General features: G+C 45.0%; 1 protein-coding gene across 4 annotated transcripts in view; it reads right to left on the bottom strand.

The window, feature by feature from the left end:
- Positions 1 to 12,020: 12,020 nt before the first annotated feature.
- Positions 12,021 to 23,047, bottom strand: part of ADGRD1 (adhesion G protein-coupled receptor D1) — a 255,643-nt gene continuing 244,616 nt past the window's right edge. For all 4 annotated transcript variants that reach the window (XM_035097840.3, XM_035097838.3, XM_088659079.1 and 1 more), the window contains 4 exons: positions 22,760 to 22,886; positions 19,499 to 19,540; positions 16,511 to 16,603; positions 12,021 to 15,849 (listed from right to left, as the gene is read on the bottom strand). In XM_035097840.3, coding sequence (XP_034953731.3) covers positions 15,754 to 15,849; positions 16,511 to 16,603; positions 19,499 to 19,540; positions 22,760 to 22,886 — 358 coding nt within the window. In that variant the 3' untranslated portion in view covers positions 12,021 to 15,753. The remainder of the gene's footprint in view (positions 15,850 to 16,510; positions 16,604 to 19,498; positions 19,541 to 22,759; positions 22,887 to 23,047) is intronic.

The raw sequence follows: 23,047 nt of genomic DNA, 5'->3' as shown, positions 1-23,047 counted from the left end.
AATTTAACATTTCAGTTTCAACCAACCCCAAGCAACTTAATTTTCATTAAAGATCTGGAGGAAACCATCAATTAATGAAGGTGCTTCATGCATCTCCGAGGGGAGGGAATACCATAAATAAGGTGCTACTACAGAGAAAGCCCTGTTCCACATCACTGCTTGTTCAGTTAATTGTGTCCCGCATTGAGGATTAATCAGAGCTGTTGTAATATATAGTTACTGACTCAAACCTGTGTGCATGAAAGCGTTAAACTGTAGACCTGAGCTCAGATTATCAGAGTGGATGTGATTTTTGCAGGCTCTCAGCAGCCTCTGCTTCTCCACACCCCCAGTCTCTTTTTCTCTTCGTGCTTCCTGGAACATGCAAGGAGCCATGTGGCTAATGGCTCCCAACTGCAAGAAAAAAAGTGAACTGAATCTCTCCCAAAGGTCTTTGCTAACCCCAGGATTGCATGATCAAGTACTTTTCTTTTTTAAGTTGTTTGGAACCTTTTTCTTCTTTATTTTATTGCCAGAGGATGGAGAATTGTTGGCTATAACTTCTAGAAAGTCTGTGAGTAAAATCTTCACTTATTTGGACACCTAAGTGTCTGTGATTTATTCTAGCCAAAGTATTTTTGTGGGGAACATTTGTTTATGTGTGGATGAGGGCAGGTGTAAAATCTAATCAAGTTTTAATGTGCTTGGAGCAATTGCCATTGTGCTTAACTCTGCTACGAAAGAATAAAGATCTCTCTTCCAAACCTCTCTCTCCAGCATGCTCTGTCCCCAGTTAGTCCTGATTCTGGCGTGTCCTCCCATTTTGAAAGCATCATTCCCATCATGCTGCCCATGGGCAAAATGCTTCTAAAAGAAAATGTGACTAACTGTTCCTTAGCCAACTCTTGAGCAATAGGGTCTCTTATGTGGAGGGGCACCTCAAGCCATGCTTCAGCTAAGCCTCCAACATTAAACAACAATAACACAATATCACTCGATTATCCCAAAGGCAAAAATGCATTCCTGAGCTAATTCACATCTTACTTCTAACACAGTAAAAATTACCCAATGATTTTTCACCTCATTAATTTTATGTAGGGATATATCTTAGGAATGTGTCAACTCATGGTGACAGGTGATGTTTGTCATGCTGGGTAGGAAATTAACGAGCCCAATGAACTGGAAAATGCCATAATGCACAGTGCAAAAGACTTCGGATTGCAGGTGTTGGGGACAGTCTCTTGAATGATCTATGAAATAAAAACAATCCTTGCATGTAGTAAGCTAGAACGTCAGGGAGAGGCCGATACTAGGACTTACAGAATTGGAAGGGACTCCATGAGTCATCTAGTCTGCAATGTAGAAATCGCAGCCAAAGAATCCCTGACAGATGGCTAATCCTCTTTTGCAGCCATCAGAGTTGGTGGCCAAACTCGGCCTCTTGTCTTGTATGACTTTTCTTTCAGTTCATTGTCGACCCCACGTTCTAGTCAGGTAGTTTGAATTTCAGCCAATTCTGCAGTTGGCTAACTTTGAGATGGAAGCAACGTTGCCAGTGCCAAGGGTACTTTTTATGGGAATTGACACACATGTCAAAGAGACCAAAAAAGAGAGAGCATTAAATAAAGATGCAGAAAGTCCTGCCATTCCCTGAACCTGCCAAGCCAAATGAATATTTTAAACATGTTTTAATAATTGATATTGATTAGACTCCGAGGGATGGTCTTCCTAGGAGAACTGTCATGTGGGGAGCAAAGGTCTGTCTCAATTAAATAGAAACTTCTAAGACCATGATTCATCGCAGGGCGAAATCACTTTATCTTCATAAAGTTCTGAGTACTAGGTTTTCTCTTGGATTCCAATTGCACCAGCATTCCCCAACCTTGTGCTCACTGGATGTTTTGCACTGCAGCTCCCATCAGCCCCAATGAGGATGGGAACTGCAGTCCAAAGTAACTGGAGACTCATTTCGTCAAATTGCTTATTGTGTGATTAAAAATTGGCTGCACCATTTCAGACTGGAGGCAGATGGGGTTGCATGCTCGAGTGCTCTCTCTAGGGGGTTCTGTGCAGTGATGGGCAAATTCCTCTCTACTCAATTTAGAATTGGCTTGATATATTTATGAGCCTTTCCCCAGGACTCCTTGCACTGCCCCCTCACCCCTGTGAGTTCTGTCTGTTGGCAGTGTCACGTGTTCCCCAACCTGGTGCTCTCCAGATGTTTTGGATGACAACTCCAACCAACTCCAGCCAGTGGTTATGTCTTACCTTCCAAGTCCCGGACTGCAGAATCCAGGACCAGCAGCCGTGTGACACCGGAAGTTGCGTCGACGTAACTTCCGGTGGCACTTTGCCCTTCTATGGGCACCAAAAATGGCCACCGCCAGCTTCAAAAGTAGCTTCTATGCATGACCGGAAGTGCGGCGACGCAACTTCCGATGTTGCCCCGCCCATCTATGGGCACCAAAATGGCTGCCGCCGACACCTGAAGTCGCATCTACGCACTTCCGGTCATGCGTAGATGCAACTTTTGAAGCCGGCAGCGGCCATTTTTGGTGCCCATAGAAGGGCAAATCAGAAAGGGGGAAAAAAGGCCATCGGCAGGAGAAAATAACGGAGAAAAACGGGAGACGAAGTGATACGGGGGACCACCGGGAAAAGGTAAGTAAAAACGGGGGGTTTCCCGGGGAAAACGGGAGACTTGGCAGCTATGGGTTATGTATTATGGGAGTTGTCATCCAAAATACCTGGAGGATGAATGGAGAGATTTTCTCCATAATCTGCCCCTGAGTGTCTACATCTAATAAACTGACACTCCCTACAGTTTTAGACAATGGCGATTCCTTCCGACTCTTTTGTTTGTATGATTCCGTGGCGTTTAGTTGTGATTCCTGCATTACAGGGGTTTGGAGCACATTACACTGGGTCTCGACTCTATGAGATTACCATGGGAAAATGCTGCCTGCTTTCTCCTTCTTTACAAATAGAGCCTGCGACGAACCCCCTCGCCGAAGTTGCCAATATATTATGAGACGAAAGGGTACAGGGGTAAAGCAGTCCCCACTCAATTCCTTTCACCTTAAAATGAACCCCTCAATTCTGGGCTTCTCAGTAAAGAGAGTCTAATTCCAGCTTTCGTGGCCTGATCTCACAAACACTCAGGGCTATTTGAATGAACAACCTCTTGCCTACAGAACAGGGACTCCCTCAACTCAGATCCCCACTCTATCAGTCTGCCATATCACCTTGGCAAACTTGTGGCACTCTAGGTTTTCACCACACAAGGACACAAACTATCCCCTTTTCCTTAGGTAAGTTTTGCCCTTTTCTGATTCTCCACCTCTGTGAGTATTAATACGCTGCTGGAAAAACCAAGACGATATTCTTTGGCACAAAAAGAAGATGAACTTTATTTACTTGAGAACATAGGTTTTTCTTTTCTTAACAATGCATAAATTTACAAGCTTAATTACAGTTATACATTAACTCTGTCAGACTTTAACTTCAAGTTATCCTAAGCCTAACCTAAACCACCACTATCCTGGCCCCACAACCTTCTTCTTCCCTCTTCGTCACCACACTCCCCCCCTTCCAACTGCCAAAACGGTTATTTCCCTCCTTTTTAAACTGGGCATCGTTCCGCCTCCTAAAGATGTGCTGTCGAGGTGGATTAACTCTTTCTAATCCAGGATGTAATAAATCTTCCATCCTGGGGCTAATCTGTTACAGAGCCCTCTTCATACTACTAGTAGTGTTACTACTGCTAGTAGTAATAGTAGTGGGAGTGGGCTGCATCACATGACCAAGTGCTTTCAGCTTCAGGGAGGCAAGGGTATCAGTCCTGCTTTCTGATCATCATCACTGCCTGCTGTGAACGACGGGATACATTCAGACGGTGGAGGGGGACCTCAAATGGCCAGTGTTTCTGCCAACAGCACATAGATGCCTCCTGATCATGCACAGCAGGTACACAGGAAGCTGCCTTATACTGTCACAGCATTATAGCTGTGGGATTATAGCTCTGCCAGGGGAACAGGGGGCTTCTATTTTTCCATAATAATCTTTATTTAATTTACATGTCTAATAACCAATATCCAAATTACATTTCAGATACATCACATTTTCCTCAGCTTTATTTATACATAAAGCAAAAAAATCCCAAAATTCAAAAAAAGAAAAAAGAAAAGAAAAGAAGAAAGAAAAGAATATGAAAAGGAAAGGAAAAGGAAAAAAGAGTACAATGACCATAAAACTAATATTAATAAAAATATTAAAATATGACTTCCACCCTACCTTCAATTGCCTTTTTAAAGTCTTGCTTTAGACTTGCACAGTTTAACTTTCTTTATGCTTGGAGTCATAGATCCACTGTTGTCGATATCTTCACAAGCATACAAAATTCTATTTTCATGCTTATGTCATTCCAACTCATATGCTCCATAAATTTGTCTAATTGTCTTGTTATATTATACATTGAATTTGTTATTCTTCCTAAATTACCAATAAAGAAATTTAAACTATGATTATGAGGTTGTGTTCATTCTGCTGGTTTGTTTATGTTTCTACCACCCTATCCATATATTTCACAAATTTTCCCCATTCTCTCTCTCATACATTTCGTTATCTTGCCGTCTTATTTTTGATGTTAATCTAGCTTCTAACAACAGGGGGCTTCTAACAACTCTCAGCACCCATAACAAACTACATTTCCCAGGATTCTTTGTTTAAAGCGGTACGATACTGCTTTAAATCTATAGAGCAACTGGGACAATGATAAGAGTTTAAGGACACGTTCCAAGCAGGAGGGTGTGAAGTAAGGGTAACTGATGTCGCCTGAAGAGAGTCTCAAGGGAGAGGGGGGAGGGAGGGGGGAGAGTCCAGATGTCTACATTTGTCCCATGGGCCTGAGGTTCCTCATCCTAGTTTAAGGGCAGGGAGGCAGGCAAGGCATATTTGCTGCAATCCATATTTCTGAGCCTAGCAAAGTACACCAGAGCTAAGCCACATCTTATTAGGATTCCTTGGCAAAAACAAAAGCAAACAAAATTTCTATGAGTCACATTTGTGCCCATTAAATCTACCAGTGCTTGTGGCACAGTTAGCATTGTAGCTGACAAGGCGGAGAGCATTGCCCCAATTCTATGCACGAACGGATTATTGAAGAAGCAAATTGGCTGAATGTGGGCAATTACTTTGCAATAACCACCCATGACGTAAACAGCAGTGGGCCTTCCAAGAAAAACTGCGGATGTGATAATAAAAAAATACCTGATAGGGAAATATGCTTTGAATGAGAGATACTGTCATAATGTGATTGTAATGTCCAGAAGAACAAAAAAAAATGCATTGAAAAGAAAGCAACTTTCCAAAAATGGGAAGAAAATATACCTTTTTGATATTAACATGAAGCAGAAGTATATCTCAGTCCCTGCTGAGCCATTTTTGTCACTTAAATAACAAAGTTTTCATTAAAACTACCAAGGATATAATCACTCTGTGCTCATTCATGCAATGAACACAGTGGTGGGAACTGAGTTAGTGGGACATCAATTGTTCCAGATCTATCTTTAACCTTGGAGCTGCAAGACAGCTGTATGTGAGAGATGCTTATTTCAGCCACTCGTGTCTCTCTTTCCCTCAAGAGGTATTTCTCATCTGGATTGATTTTGTTCCTTATTCAAAATAATCTCGGGGAATGATAGGTGAGGGAATCTCCCAAGATGTGATGGCAAATGACCCTCCTCAACTGTTTCATGGACAGCTGGGGGTGTATAATTCCACTTAGTTACTTGCCTGCAGTGAGGGGGAATTGCTTTGCAGTGAAAGCTGAGTAGGAAATAGCCTCCAGCAATTATTGAGAGTATAAGAAGCGCCTGCTGGGTCATACCAGCATCCCATTCTCACAGTGTCCTCTGCGTAGCCTGCAAGCTGGACAGCTGCACTCTGCCCACCTTTGATTCTCAGCCACTGTTATTCAGAGGTGTAATGACAGTGGAGGTAGAACATAGCCAGCATAGCTAGTGGCTATCGATAGCTTGATCCTCCTTTAATTTGTCTAATCCTGTTTCAAAGCCATCCAAGTTGGGGACCATCACCACCTCCGGTAGAAGCAAGTTCCATGAAAAGGAACCTTCTTTTATCTGACCTGAATCTTCCAATATTCAGTTTTTTAGGAGGTCCACGAGGTCTAATGCTATGACACAGGGAGAAAAGCTTTTCCCTGTCCACTTTCTGCATAGTGTGCATACTTTTTTAAACTTCTATCATGTCACCACTTACTCCCTTTTCCTATAAACTAAAAAGTCCCAAATGCAAGAATGAAACAATACCTACAATAGCAGAGTTGAATACCTCCAGCTGGCAAAGATGACAGGGAGAGTAAGAAGTCATCCAAAACAGAGAGAGTATAAGGAATGGAGAATATTTAAAGAATATTTTAAAAACTATTGTATGAACAAGAATCTCTTGGCAGAATTAGAGTGATTCTTCTAAAATAAAAATTGTAAATGACATTCTGTGTGGACCTATGAAGATAAACTAGCATAATACGAGACTGTACGGTACAAAGGAAAGAATAGCTATAGTAAATGAGAATATTTGGAAGTCTTTTTTTGTTTGTTTCTAGAAACCTTTTCTGTTCTTTTTGTGATTTTGTATTTGTATGAATTTGTTGTTGTTGTTTAGTCGTTTAGTCATGTCCGACTCTTCGTGACCCCATGGACCAGAGCACGCCATGAATTTAAGTGTTAATATATGGGACGTGGGTGGCTCTGTGGGTTAAACCACTTAGCCTAGGGCTTGCCAATCACAAGGTCGGTGGTTCGAATCCCCGTTGCTCGGTCCCTGCTACTGCTAACCTAGCAGTTTGAAAGCATGTTAAAGTGCAAGTAGATAAATAGGTACCGCTCCGGCGGGAAGGTAAACGGCGTTTCCATGTGCTGCTCTGGTTCGCCAGAAGCAGTTTAGTCATGCTGGCCACATGACCCGGAAGCTGTATGCCAACTCCCTTGGCCAGTAAAGCGAGATGAGTGCCGCAACCCCAGAGTCGTCCGCGACTGGACCTAATGGTTAAGGGTCCCTTTACCTTTACCTTACGTGTTAATACCGTGTTTCTCATATTATAAGACATGTCTTATATTTATTTTTTCCTCAAAAAAACACACTATGGCTTATTTTCAAGGGATGTCTTATTTTTTTCCTCCTCCTCCTGCCGCGGCCAGCATTGCTGCTGCGCCTATCACTATGTCTTATTTTCGGGGTATGGCTTATATTCCTTGAATGCTTAAAAATCCTGCTATGGCTTATTTTATGGGTATGTCTTAAAATATGAGAAACAGGGTATGTTATCGTATTTATGTAGAAGAAATGTATAATGCCTTATATCTCTTTGTCCCTTTTCTTTCTCCTCTTTCCTTTTTCTGTTTCTGTGCTAAATGTTGTTATGTATCTATGTTTTTAATCTAAACCAATAAAGATGGGGGCGGAGTCCCAAATGTCACAACCATTCCTCTTGGCAATGGTCCCCATTGATCAAGTCTGTTGTACTTTTCTGAACCTTTCCCAACTCTGCAATGGCCTTTTTGAGTTGAGGCAACCAGAACTCCAGTACTTACTTCAAATGCGATTGCACTATAGAGCTGCGCAGCAACATTATGATGTTGGTGGTTTTATCTTCAGTTCCATTCTTAACGACCCCTAACATGGAATCTGTCTGTTTGGGGAGGTCCTTTTGGAGATCATTGCACTCTCTGTTTGTTTTAATGACCCTGAACAATTTAGGATCATCAGCAAACTTGGCTACCACACTGCTCAGCCCTAATTGTAGATCGTTCATGAAGACGTTTAAAAGCACAGGTCCTAATACCAATCCTTGGGGGATTCCATCATTTTCTCCTCTTCATTTGGATAACTGTCCATTTATTCCTGCTCTCTGCCTCTTGGAGCTTAACCAATTTGTCATCCTTCTTCTCTTATTCCATGGGTAGGCAAACTAAGGTCTGAGGGCCGGATCTGACCCAATCGCCTTCTAAATCCGGCCCACGAATGGTCTGGGAATCAGCGTGTTTTTACACGAGTAGAATGTGTCCCTTTATTTAAAATGCATCTCTTGGTTATTTGTGGGGCATGCCTAGTGTTTTTACATAAGTAGAATGTGTGCTTTTATTTAAAATGCATCTCTGGGTTATTTGTGGGACATAGGAATTCGTTCAATTTCCCCCCCCAAAATATAGTCTGGGCCCCCCCCACAAGGTCTGAGCCCCCTGCTGAAAAAGTTTGCTGGACCCTGTCTTATTCCATGACTGCTAAGTGTACTCAGGAGTCTTTGGTACGGCACCCTAGTCTATACCCTATTTGCAGGTGGCAAAACTGGAGGGTTTAGTACTTGGCTGAATATTCTCTGGGAGAGAGAGCCAAATTCTCCAACAGTTCAAACAAAGAAAAAGAAAAGAAAAATCTCTTCTGGGAAATTTTGACTCATTATGAAAAGAGGCTATTGAAAGATATTGTTAGTTCATGTTATTGGATGAAGGAAGCAATGGATTAAGAGAGGAGTGCTGGAAGGAACAAGGACTAAGTCAGGCACCCCCAACCTTCAGCCCTCCAGGTGTTTTAGACTACAATTCCCATCATCCCTGATCACTGGTCCTGTTAGCTAGGGATGATGGGAGTTGTAGGCCAAAACATCTGGAGGGCAGCAGGTTGGGGATGCCTGGGCTACGTCCACTGCTTTATACCAGGCTTTCTCAACCTTGGCCCTCCAGATGTTTTGAGACTACAATTCCCATCATCCCTGACCACTGGTCCTGCAAGCTAGGGATCATGGGAGTTGTAGGCCAAAAACATCTGGAGGGCTGAGGTTGAGGAAGCCTGCTTCATACAAACATAAGAACAGCCAGGCTGTATCCAAACCAAAGATGTAAGAATCTAGTCCAGCATTCTTTCACCAAAGTGGTCAACCAGATACCTATGGGAAGACCACAAGCAAAATAGGAGCACAGGAGCACATTCCCACAATTGGTACACTGAAAACAACAGCAACAACAGCACCCTACCCATCTGATTGGGTTGTCCCAGCCACCCAGGGCAACTTCCAACAAGTGGTATTCATATTGGAGTGGATATAATTTAGCCATCATGACTAGCAGCCATTGACAGCCTCATCCTCCATGCTTGGCTTAATCCAGGCATCCCTAAACTGCGGCCCTCCAGATGTTTTGGCCTACAACTCCCATGATCCCTAGCTAACAGGACCAGTGGTCAGGGAAGATGGGAATCGTAGACCAAAACATCTGGAGGGCCGAAGTTTGGGGATGCCTGGTTTAATCCCTCTTTTAAACTGCCACCACTAAGAACATAAGAAGCACACAATACTGTTTTTGAGATGTGGTTACCAGAAATGTACAGAGTATTCCAAGTGTGGCCACTCCACATACTGGCATACTGGCAGCTGTAGGTTCACTTCTTTCCTTGTGATCCCCACGTGCACTTTGCCTTTGCCACAGCAGCCACACATATGATTGACTTTTTTTTGAGATACCAACTATGAACACACGATCCCTTCAAAAATATTCCAATACTTCCACCCAGATTCTCCACTGGATATGTGGACAGCAAGTTAGTGGAGGGGGGGGGGTGTTCTTGAAATGTCCGCTCAACCAACAGCAGCAAAATATTGTCCAACTGCTTTTGGGGTACCCAGAAGAGAAACCTCTTCCAGAATTTCTCAGAAAATATACTTGCACACTGACTTCCCTCCACGACTGAGGAGGCCGGTATTGCATGATGTGCGTACACTGTACATGCATGCCATGCGACCTGCTGATGTCATGCACACACACTGTGTGACGTGCTGATGTCACTCCTGCACATTGCACAACATGCTGACGTCTTGCATGGACATTGTGTGGCATGCTCCCTCCTTGTGCCCTGGCTACCTCCTTGATTTTTTTTTGGGGGGGGGCCTCTGTTTTGCACCAGTGCAGTGTTTTTGTGCAAGAGAATACATGGGGAGGTTCCTCAAAACTTCGTTGCACAATAGATTGCACAATGAGCTTCTGCTAGACAGAGCAATTGTGACAGATTCCTCTCTTATGCAACATCAAAATCACCCATCAACTATGGGAAGAGCCCTTGCACTAACAGACAGAGTGTGTTGGATACAGCCGTTAGATTTGGCCTAGGAAACAAAATATCTTTAAACATCTGTCTTCTAACTTATTGACTGACTCCTGACTGCTAGCTTGTGCTTATGGCTGCCTAAGGCTCAGCTCTGACATAACTTCACCTCAACCTTCACTTTTGGCTGATTTTCAGTGTCAATTTCTTTGCATCCTGAAGTCTTGATTCAACTCTTTCCTTGGTGTTAAACTAATACTTGCGAGGTAATCAAATATTATGACAATGGGGGTCATAGGAGCACCTGGGATGAAAGCCAGAATCTCTGGCAGAGAACCATTTCCTCTGCTTGCTCTTCCACAGAAGGCAATGCTCTAACCCGACATGACATACAGGCAGCTAATGGTCATTTGACCACCTGGCTAATTGTCTGCTTTACAAGAAGTGGTCTCTGAGCAGCTGCCTTGACAAACAGGCTCCCTGGTTATGGGGAAAAGAACTTTATTCCCCAAGCAATCTCCGGATGTCATCCTAGAAAATTGTGCCCTATAATTTGATCTCACCCTTAATGGGCCATCTGTTATCAGCTTTCCATTGTAAGGGCAGCTCATCTGAGATGGGAAACTTAAGGCATGTCTGCTGATTGGTTTTTGGAGGAGATAGGATGCCCAACCCATCTAACCATCTAACCTGATGAAATAGATGCAATGTTGCACTGGAGTACCCAACATCAACATCAACATCATATTGTTGGTCTTGTACTCAGCATGGACTTGGCTCCATATTTATGCATTTGATAACAACATGATGCATCATGATGCATACAGTTGCACATTGGCAGTCCTATGGCTTCTTCTGGCAGATAGGAGGCAGTGTGGGTTCATCTCATCCACTGAAAAACTCAGTGTGTCCATCATACCAACAGTGCCCTTCAGCTCTCTATATTGGACAAACAGGCCAAACCCTACGCCAAAGGATGAATGGACATAAATCTGACACCAGGAACCACAAGACAGAGAAACCAGTAGGAGAACACTTCAATCTCCCAGGACATTCTATACAAGATCTCAAAGCAGCTGTTTTATTACAGAAAAATTTCAGAAACAGAGTGGAAAGAGAAATTTCTGAATTGGAACACATTACCAAGCTTAAAACCATGGAGCCACCTGGGATGAACAAAGACATAGGATTCTTATCTCATTATGCATGATCAAGCTTTCTTTAGCGCCTCAGCCCTTGCTTCCCCCCCGCAGGACCTATTGCAGTCATCAGCAGTCGTTAACAGCCATCAACAGGTTTACCACTCCTATCAGCCCATCACCCATTCCCACCCACCCCCACCACCCTCTGAATATACATAAGGGTCTGGCTCTTCTGTTTCAGTGTATCTGAAGAAGTGTGCATGCACATGAAAGCTCATACCAAAATAAAAACTTAGTTGGTCTTTAAGGTGCTACAGAAGGAATTTTTTTTATTCTGCTTCGAATCAGACCAACACGGCTACCTACCTGTAACAACATACCTTTTGTTCATGCACTCAAGGCAGCCATGCTAACTTTGGTGTGGCCTCTGATGGAGGAAAGAGAGGGCTGTGTGACTAGTGCGTGTAGAAACTAGACCATTGTAAAAGGGTAAAAATTGCATTCCATTGCTGTGCCCACTTTTACTTTCGGCTTCATTGCATCACTGGCTTGTGCCTGTCTCCCTGCCCCCAAGATTTGCCCAGAAGGAAATGAAAAAGGGTATAGATGTTCAGTGGATACTTACATTGCCTAGGCTGTGCCTTGTGCTAAAACTCTCATTTGGTCCCTAGTGGCAGAATCCTTTGCATCCTCTCCCAAGTGTTGATGTTCATAGCGCTACAACACACCCACCCCTCAGCCCCTGCCATGCTCTTATAATCTACAATGACAGGGAGAAAAAAATGAGCAAGCTCACATTCATCTTTATTAAGAAATTGAAAGTTGGTGGTTGTTGTTGTTTTTTCATTTTGAGAGGCAGCAGGGGGAGCAGTCATATCAACCATTTTATTACTTTAGAGGCAAAGTCATCATTGCTGCTACATAATCTATTTTTAACTCACATCTCATTCCATTAAGGTTCCATATTGTCGTCAACACAGTGCTGTCTTGAAGTAGACGTATCACAAAAGCTACATTATAGAGCCCATAAATAAATGGCAAAACTTTCATACTTTAGAAAAGGGCTGTGGAAGAAGAGGAGGAAGAGATTTGTTAGAATGTTCCTTCTTTGGTACATTTATTGCACTGTGCAAAGCAGTGAGGAAATGCACAAGGTCCAGCATGAGGAACAGGAAAAGATGCAAAAGCAACATTTATGGCTTACTCATTTTCAGTGCTTATGTGCCATGCCCACAGAGGTGGCTGGTGTCCATTGGGATTGGTAAGGAGGAAGGCAGAGCCGAAGTCAATGACAGGTGTAGTTAGAACCCATCAAAGGTCAACTAATTCTAGTTTTGTCCCCATTCGCCTCTCTGCTGAGTTCTGCAAGGACAACACAGACCAAGGAGGAAGAAGCTAACAGGCAGTAGTTCTAAGTGAGAAGACAGGCAGGAGGGGAATAATGTTGATGGGGATGGGCTTCCATTTCCCCTAATGGCCCAGCCTCCACAACATGCACACATAAACACTACCCTGTGTGTCTGATCAGAAAGTGCGTCTGATCAAAGAAAAGAGGATTCTTAAAAATGATTTTCAAAGAAACAGTTCTTAATACAGTGTTTTCTAGCTCCGAAAACCACCACACATTAAAAAGGTGTTGTTAAATATGTACATGCAAAGCATGGAAATTGAGTTACTTAACTTCACCATGCGGTCATAAAATAAAACAGGCATAAACTGGTACAGACGTAACAGCCACAATTTCCCATCGTTGGGAGCCCAGGACGATTGCACTGGCTTGCAGATTCTGCCCCCGCTCCACTCTTCTGCAAAATATCCACTTTCCCTTCCTTTTCAGAGCCAACCACAGCACATCGTGCCTGCAACATTATGTACCTGAAAGAGTATCTCCACCCCTGTCGTTCAGCCCAGACACTGAGGTCCAGCTCCGAGGGCCTTCTGGTGGTTCCCTCACTGCGAGAACCAGGCAGAACGCCTTCTCGGCAGTGGTGCCTACCCTGTGGAATGCCCTCCCATCAGATGTCAAAGACATAAAGAACTATACAACTTTTAGAAGACCTCTGAAGGCAGACCTTCATTGAACTTGAATGGCAACCGCTCTCCAAGGTTTCAGATGGGAGCCTTTCCCTGCCAAAGTGGGAGGTGCAAGGGATTGAAGCTGAGACCTTCTGCATGCAAAGCAGATGCTCTACCCCTGAACTCTAGTCTCAAGCATACCCCTTTCATTTTTTTAAAAAAATAATACTCAGGGCCAGACCAATCAGGAAGCAGAATGAAGCAGCTGTGTCAAGCAGCTCGCTCCATTGGTTGCCTCATTCTTTGCTGGTCCTGTTCTGCTCTGCTTGGGTTGCCGTTCTCTCTCCAGCTCAAAAAAATGTTTCAAATAGCTCCTTTAATTGCTTTTTTTGCCAATGATTTTATTGTTTTATCCTTTCTGCAAACCACTTGGAAGGTTTGCTCATTTTGTTTTACATGGTGTATAAGGCTTACGAAATAAATAAATAAATAAATAAGACATGCCTCCCATCCTCTGTATCTGATGAGATCCTACACTTGAATCACAATCACCTCTGCCCCCTCTCATGTTGCAGGCATGAAGAGAAGAAGAAGAAGAAGAAGAAGAAGAAGAAGAAGAAGAAGAAGAAGAAGAAGAAGAAGAAGAAGAAGAAGAAGAAGAAGAAGGAGAAGAAGGAGAAGGAGAAAAAGAAGAAGAAGAGCTGCAAGCTGCAGCTCTGCCCCGCTGGTGGTTTCTCTACCCTTCTCCTGTTATTCCTCACTCTGAGAAAGAACCAAGGGGATTCTTCCAGAGAGTGAGGCATTCTAGGCAAAGCAGCCAGGAGGAGGCCTGTACCACCACCAAGGCAGCTAAAAGGTTCAGTTTAAACCTGGGAGCACGGGGATGAATTTACATTAATATAATTGATTTTTTAAAATTATTATTATTATTTACTGAGTACTTACCCACATTTCTCTTTTGCTCCACTTTTTCCAGGCACAGGTCCACATCCCCCCCACAAAATGCTTTCTTTGCAAAAACCCACCCTTTAAAGCAGAAGCACAATAATTTGAGTTGTCCACAGATTGCTGTTTGGTCTGATTCAGCTTTAAAGAGTGGTTTTTTGCAGGGAAAGCTCTGGAACAACAACAAAAGATACCCAGACACAAAATTTTAACGTGTGGACTGTGCCTGGAAAACATGGAGGAAAGGTAAGTGTGGGTAAGCCCTGAGCTTAAACAGGATTTCTAGCTGTTGTGGCAACGATGTAAGCACTTTCCCAGCCACCTCTCACTGCAAGGAAGCAGTGCTGGGCAAGCGGGCAATGGTGGTGAGAACCCCTTGCGCTGGCCTGTTTAAGAAAGCCATCTGCCAGCCCTTATGGCTGCAAAGGTGGCTTGAACTGAGTCTATGCAATTCTTGGAACTGTATCAGAAAATAAACACGAGTAGCAAAGCCAATAAGGGAAAAAATACATTTGTAGGGTTAAAACAGGTGTTGCTTTCCCCTTCAAAAGACATTGCATCACTGCACTGCTGGAAAGACTAAAGGTTTGTTTATCAGGAGATGAAATAAAATAAAACAACAACATTTGTGGATAATAACACAATCCCAGCTGCAGTCGACTTCACAGTAATTTTTCTTCTTATCGTTGCTGATTTGTATGAAAGTGTTTTCGTTTTGTTTTGCATTTCTTTGTGGGGAGAGGGTGCTCCTGTTTGGCATTCAGCATCCTATGCTGCCAGGTAAAGAAGACAGATAAACCCAAGAGTCAGCTCTGTTATGATTCCCAAAAGCATACAGGTTAATTCTGTCCGCAAAATCTATTCGGCAGACAGTCGTTGATTCTGGCAAACAGATGTATAGGCCATACACACTCAACATCTGCCATCATTGTTGGTCCCAAGGCCAATGTACCACGTGATACATTGTCTGATCCTGACTCTATTTCCCCATCTGTCTTTGATTTCCATGCCACTTCCAGGTGAAATGTCTGTTGGCCGGGTGTTCTCTGGCTATGCTTCTCCTGGGTAATTGGACTGCTCATATTATTTAATGCAAATGGGGGTTGTAGCGCTAGACAGGAATGGGCCTGTTTTAATAATGCCACACACAAAAACACACATTTGCTTTGCAAGGCGGAAAAGCATGTCATGATCATCATTCCTGAGGTGCCGTTAAATGTCCGAAGTCCCATTACTGAGGGAGTACAATCCATTTCCCCAAACTTACTGTCTCTGTTGCTGTTTACAAGACAATCCAGTGTATTTTGTCACTAGCTATTCCACAGCTATTTCCAATGGACAAGTGGCAGGCAGTAAGCAATGCTAACAGAAGCTGGAAAGACTGACTCAATCCAATGCAGCATGGGAAATTCCCTCCCCAATTTAGCAGGTGGTGGTTAAAGGAGTGGTTCCTACTGGCACAAATTCTGAGAAAATACTGGACAGGCAGGCAGCATGTCGAAGATCCTGAGGATGTGGTTTGGATATCAGAGAGGAGGGCCATTAGGGTTTGCCATCAAACTGCTGAAAGATCAATCTTGTTTGCTGAATTGGTACTCTTGTCCCAAGTGTTGAGTTTAGTGGGGGCTGTTCCTGGCCTGTTCCCAGTTATCTGGAGTGGGAAGGAGGGAGAGAAAAGAAGAAAATTGTGTAAGTACATTCCCTGCTTTAAGCAAACTACCACTGACTCCCAGAGAAGTAAACTTGAACCCACTGGTTTTCCCTCAGGCGGCAACCCATGTCTAGATGTCGTAGGACTGCAGTTCCCATCATCCCTGTCCACTGGTCATGGCACCTGGTGCTGATGGGAGTTGGAGTCCAATAACATCTAGGGGGCCACAGGTTCCCCAACCCTGTCTCAGAACTCACATCATCAAAGGGAGTAGTTAACAAACAACATTAAACATACTTGCAAGTTTTATCTAGGCTCTATAAAAGTACCCTTTGTGATTCCCAAAATGCTGTCTTGTCTGAGCAAAGAGACATGGAATTTAGGGCAGAACTAAGACAAACAGTCGATTAACCAGAAGGTCCAGTGGTTTTCAACTCTGCTGTTTTCAAGCGGCACTTTCCACAACCATGTGTGCATCTGCCGTGGAACAAATAGCCCTATGTATTCACCAAACAGCATAACAAAACAAACACAGCTATTTTTTCAGGTCCATTTTCAGTTGCATATGTGCCATTGTGCAGTGGAAAGAAGCGTTTGGGCAAATCGTCTGCCCAGTAGGATAACGAAGCCTTAGGAATTATAGGAATATACCGGTACTTACAATGTCCGAGTTGAAAGGTTTCACATTGATGTTGCGGATCGAACTGCTGGTGAGAGACCACACCTTGGTTTTGTGTTTAAAGGCAGCTCTAACCTTGGCAGGGAGAAGAAAGACAAAACAGTTAGAAAGATTTAATCCTAAAACCACCCCTCTCCACACAAATCTTCTGTCTCCACACTCTCCTTCTCTGGAGCAGGAAAGGCAGGTAAGGGGAAGGTTAGGTGATGGTGCTTGAAAGTGGCCGTTTGCAGACTAGCCTGCTCTTCTCCTCGCCAGCCCTTTGGGGTTCATCTGCATAGGAAGGAGATGTGAGTTGGTGCCTACAATTTTAAGCTTGACCAGGAAGAGCAGTGGAGTGGTGGGTTCCCTTTATTAGCCTTAGAGGTAGATGCTTTCTTCACCACAAATCATAGCTGCCAAGTCTCCCGTATTCCCTGGGAAACCCTCGTTTTTCTAGCTGTTCCCAGCTGAAAAAACGGATTTTTTTGTTTTTTCCCGGTTTATTCTGGCGCGGTGGCCATTTTGGAACTGGGCGGAGCATGCTCAGAAGCGACTTTTGATGCAGCTCTGCCCAGTTCCAAAATGGCTGCAGTGCGACTTCTGGCATGGCGGCCATTTTGGAACTGGGCAAAGCAGCATCAAAAGCCGCTTCTGAGCATGCTCCGCCCAGTTCCAAAATGGTGGCAGCGCTACTTCCGGTCTGCTACTTCCGTTCTGGTCCCTTATTTCTCCCACAGGAACTTGGCAGGTATGCCACAAATAAGTATTAAGGTTTGTTTCCAATGTAGCAATCAGTTAAAGTCTTTAACGGTATGCTTGTTGTGCTGATGCACTGCTGTTCCGCAAGTGAAAAGAAAAGCATGTTGAGATAGTTGAGCAGCAATTTGTGCAACAAGAACGAGCAGTTGCAGAATAAGCAGCTGCTGCACAAGAGGAAACATATTATCAAATATGGTTGTGCATCAAGCCTCTGCTTTTTTTAATGCAACCTTTAAACTCTGCAATTCACTAGTCCAAGGGCACTAGTGGGCAGAGAATGTTGGATATGACCCATAGTTTTCCCCCTCCTTGCGATAACAGCTGAAGCCATTATTTATTTCCCCTGTCAATTACTGTCTCTCACCCTCCCATGTTCATATGGCAAACTACAAAAATCTAACGGGGGAAGATGAAATGCCATATATAAGCCCAGCACAGCCAGCTCCTGAGGCAATCAAAATAGCTCCTTTTTTACAGCACACTTTCCCATCCAGCCCTTATGTTATTGCTTGTAAAAGTCAGGAAGAAATGGAATTTCAGCCTGATGTCATCAAGTCTGAATGCTGCAATAGAACTTACTTGTCCCTGTCAGGATTTCTTAACAACTGGGAAGGGTTCCTTCCCACCCTTAAATTATTAGTTTGCTTAACTCTCCTACTCCTGTAAAAAGCATTTTACTCATTGGGTATGAGGGTCACGTAGAGCCCAAGTAATACAAAGTCTAGAAGACACAATGAGATATATTTGACAACAGCTTCAATTCAGCGTCAAAATTAATATGCATGTCTATCATGGATTATTGTTTACGGGAACAACTGCAGGCAGTGATCATTTTGCAAGCGCCCAATTGATGTGCAATCGCTGATATGTAGGTCCTTTTGGACCCGGATGAGGGCAGAACGGGTGCAAAACAGGGGTGGGGGTGGGGGATGGAATGGGGCCTTTGAAACGTAGCCCTCAGAATGTGGCCCAAAGGAGATAGTGGCCCTTGGACTGGAAAATGGTTTCCCACTCTAACAGCCAAGGTGGCTGCTTCAGGTGGCAGGTGCTGGAGGTGTGGGGCAGTCGTGGTAGCCCCCGTGCTCACTCCTCCTGAGCTGCCTGCTCTATCCCACTATTCCTCTCTGTTGGATGATGGCGCTGCGAGTGCCACATGGAGCTGAGATTGTTAAGCCGGCGCATTGCCCTCAAGTGTGGTGGAGGATACAGTCCTGTGACCAGGGATCAAAATTCAACTGCCATTCCAGTCAGGGGCATCTTAAGCCCATCCAGTGCCCTGGCGCTAGGTCCCTCCAGCGCCCCCCCTTCAGAGCCTCTCCAAGCAGACCGCAGCAGCAGCGGGAGGCCACCTCTGAGGACTCCGTGCTGCACCTCCTTCTCGTTTCCCCAGCGCTGGGTTCCTGTCAGTCAAGCTTCGCAACCAGCGCGCGCACCGTGGGACCAGCAAGAGCTGCTTGGGCGCTGTGCGCGCGCTGGTGGTGAAGCTCAGCTGAGCGGAACCCAGCACTGGGGAAACGAGAAGGAGGCACAGCGCGGAGTCCTCGGAGAAGGAGAGAGACGCAGCGCAGCCTCTGAGCTAGTGAAGCGCAGTCCTGGCCAGATCGCCGGAACCCTGCGCTCATTTGGCACCCTTCCAGCGCCCTCCAGCGCCCGGCGCCGTGGTTCTCCACGCCACTGGCCTCTATGGCTAGGACGGGCCTGATTCCAGTCAGTTGGTGGCGTGGTGGTGCTACCTTGTCATTTCTCTCAGGCAGCAAAATGTCTTGGGGACACCCCTCCCCATCTATTTATTTGTTTGGTGTATTCATATGTCACCTTTCTGCAAAGCTGGTATTCATGGTGGCTTACCAAATTCAAAAAGATTGTAAAATACAAATTCATAAAAATGATTCAGTTGACCCTGTAGCATCAACTAGAAATCAAAGGTTTCAGTGGCTGTCCTTGACTGCAGCCTAGTCTCTTGGGTTTTCTGAAGATGCCATAAACTATGGAAGACAGCAGCTAAATATTTATAATACACATTCACAAAGGGAAATAAAAGGCCCACTCCCCAGAGAAACATAATTAAATGGCGCCATTCTCCTAACACTGCGGCTGATTTACAACCGAATTTTAAATCATCGTATTGCTTCACTAAATAAATATATACACACAAAACATATATAATAACCCCAGCACTGCTGGGCCATTGGTTTTTACTGCCAAAGGTTCTCTTACATGGAAACATACCTCTGAGTTCAGGAGACAGTGAAATAGGAATATGAAGAACCCCTAAAACAGTAAAATAAAAAGAAAGAGGTTAGGATTTTACAAAGGATTGTTTGAGCAACTGCTGTTGAATCTAAATGGCTCCAGAGGGAAAACGTGACCTTCTCATCAAGGTGTTTGTTGGGGACCAGAAAAAACGGCCTCTGAGAATCTCTTTCAAGGTCAGTTGCACTGAGGCACCAATGCAGCCTTTGACAAGCTGTTGCCCTCCATATGTTTTTGACTGCGATTCCCACCAGTCCCAGCACTGCACTGGCTTGGGCTGATGGAGGTCATAGTCCAAAACATCTGGAGGGGCAGCAGCTTGGCAAAGGCTGTACTAATAGTGTCCCTCTTTATGCTGTGTCCCAGCTACAGCTGCAACACTCTGGGGAACATACAATCCATCTGTAGAGACTCTTTCTGGAGGCAGAGGCTAGTCCCAAGAGGAGCCACTCTGCCCTCCACCCCTGAAAGAGGAATGTGGGGTATCACGTTGTACTTCATGTTGTACTCTAAGCACTGACAATGCCCATATCCAAGCAAGATCTTATGTAGTCATATTGTCCTTAATCCTAAGATTTCAGGGCACAGAGAATAATAATGGTAGTCATTGACCAGCGGTAGCCTTTTGGAATGCCGGTTGACAAGGCAATTTTCAGGTGAAGTCTGTCGCATACAGTTGCAATCAAACTTATTCAACCCCCCACTGCAAATCAGGTTTATTATTAAAATTTACAGACTTTTGGCTGTTTGCAATGAGCAAATCAAACAAAAACAATTGAAATAGCTCAACACAACGGATGCTTCAAGTGGTTCCCCCAAATTCAGCGAAATTGCAACTTATACAGTGGTACCTCTACTTACGAATAACTCTACTTACGAATGTTTCTACTTATGAATGGAGCTCCGTCCGCCATCTTGGATGCGGTTTAGATAGGATTTTTTCTACTTACGAATTTTTAGATAGGGTTGCTTCTACTTACGATTTTTTTCTTCCAATGCATTCCTATGGGATTCGACTTACAATTTTTTTCGACTTACAAATGTGCATTCGGAACGCATTAAATTCGTAAGTAGAGGTACCACTGTACTGGCTTCTCCAGTCTCACTATTATTCAACCCCCTGAACAGAACCACTCACAACAGCACAAATACAACAGGTGTTGTCTCAGGCACACCTGATGCAACTAATCAAGGGCTTCATTTGTTGCACCAGATGTGCTTAAGCTGGAACACGTGAAATACCTGAACTGGCTTGCTGAGTGTCAAATTTGGCTGCATGTTAGAAATATGGCTAAGTCAAGAGAATGGCCCAAGAAGGTAAGAGAAGAGATTATTGCCCTTCACAAACAAGGAGCAGGATACAAAAGGACAGCAAATGCCATGGACACACACAATGGTGGAGCTTCATGCTCTGGCACTGGGGGCGGAGAGCAGGCGGGGGCAGGGCTAGTGCATGTCCCAGGGGTGGGATGTGCCACCTGCAGGGGCATGGCGCACGTCCTGGGAGCGTGGGGCACGTCCTGGGGGTGGGGCACACTGCCTGCAGGGGCGTGGCGCCCAGCACGGGTGGGGGCAACCACGATAGCACCCTACCAGGATCGCGCTGCCAGGGGCGGTGCGCTTCCCCCGCACTCCTCTTCCCCCACCAGTGGACACACATTGTCATTACGTTATCCCACCCCATTTATTTCAATGCAAAGGATGTGTGTGTGCAATCAATCACGTATCCTTTGTGGAATGAAAACAACTGCAGCAGCAAACACTGTTTTGTATTCCCTGGTTTGTTTTCCATTCTGGACACGCAACAAATAAGCAAACGCTGGCAATTTCTGCTCCTGATTTTGTTTTCATAGGAATTCTGCAGAATCCCTGTATGCTGCTCCATTTTCTAAGAGAGGAAAAATCTATGCCTTCGGGCAACAACACCCAACAGCAATGAGCATGGACAATAGCACAACCTTGGCCAACCTAATACTCTGACTGCCTGGTTCACCTCATATTTAGTGCATAAGATAGCAAACAATGACATTGCTCCAGAGGCCCCAGTGTTACTGTTAGTTGTGAGTGATGTACAGAGGCCATGAAAGGCCAGAGGAAGCAGGGCAAACAGAGAGGCAAGATGCTGCACACAATCCATATACAGAATGTTTCATATAACCTTTATCTTTCAGGCTTCTTAGTGCCACAATGCTGAAGTCAGATTCCTCATCTTTGGGGAATGAGGGTGAGGACTGTGGAGCAGGAGGGTGAGGACTGTGCAGCAGCACCAGCACCAGAAGTGTTTTCAGATGAGCCTGTAAACAGGCCCGCCCTAGCCATAGAGGCTAGTGGCGCGGAGAACCACAGTGCCGGGCACTGGAGGGCGCTGGAGGGCGCTGGAAGGGCGCCAAGTGAGTGCAGGGTTCCGGCGATCTGGCCAGGACTGCGCTCCTTCTCCGAGGACTCCGCGCTGTGTCTCCTTCTCGTTTCCCCAGCGCTGGGTTCCGCTCAGTCGAGCTTCGCCACCAGCGCACACACAGTGCCCAAGCAGCTCTTGCTGGCCCTGCGGTGCGCACGCTGGTGGTGAAGCTTGACTGAGCGGAACCCAGCGCTGGGGAAACGAGAAGGAGGCGCAGCGGCACGGAGTCATCGGAGGTGGCCTCCCACTGCTGCCGCGGTCCACTTGGCACTCCCGGGCCCTTGGAGAGGCTCTGGAGGGGGGCGCTGGAGGGGACCTAGCGCCAGGGCTTAAGACGGCCCTGCCTGTGAAGCTAGTGCCCCCTCAGCCTGAGGATATGTTGCTGCCATTCTCTTACTCAGAGGGCTCCATTATTCCATCTCAGTAGGAAACAGCTGGAGAAGCCTTAGATGTGTATCTTGAAGCACAGATGCCGTTAACAAGCAGGTTGCTCCTGTTGCTACTGCTCTATAATGTCATGTTTCTCAAACTTGGGTCCTCAGCGATTGTTGGACTACAACTCCCATCATCCCTGACCACTGGACCTGCTAGCTAGGGATGATGGGAGTTGTAGTCCAACAACCAGGAGCTGGGGATCCAAGGTTGAGAAACACTGATATAATGCCTCCTTTCTAGACCAACGTCCGAACTCTGTGTTCCTCACAGCACAGCCAGAACTCTGTCCTGCCTTGCCCTCCGCCTGAACCCCTTGTCCTGCCTTGCCTCACCTCACACCCCGGTGAGGTCTTGTCTTGCTGCACTGCAGAACACTTAACCCCTTAACTGGGCTATGAACCTACTTGCAAGGAGTTGAATATTGCAAACATGTACTGGAACACCAATGCATGCGCGTTGACCGCCAGAACACCTAAAATCCACGAGCTTCCCAAGATAGGCAACAAGACAGCAACTGCTTTGGCTGTCAACCTGTAAGATAAAGAGGGAGGGTGGGGATTTTGACACAATGAAGATTTTGAAATATAATAATAACAACATGTACTGTATTATATATATATAGATACCACCATGTCAAGAGGAAAAGGATCATCACTCATGCCAGTCTGGTACAAGTATGGGAGAAAAGGTCC

This window comes from Zootoca vivipara, chromosome 16 (assembly GCF_965207765.1).
Source record: "Zootoca vivipara chromosome 16, rZooViv2.hap1.1, whole genome shotgun sequence".
Taxonomy (NCBI): Eukaryota; Metazoa; Chordata; class Lepidosauria; order Squamata; family Lacertidae; genus Zootoca; species Zootoca vivipara.
Note: the sequence above shows the minus strand (reverse complement) of the source record. Positions and strands in the feature narration are given on the sequence as shown.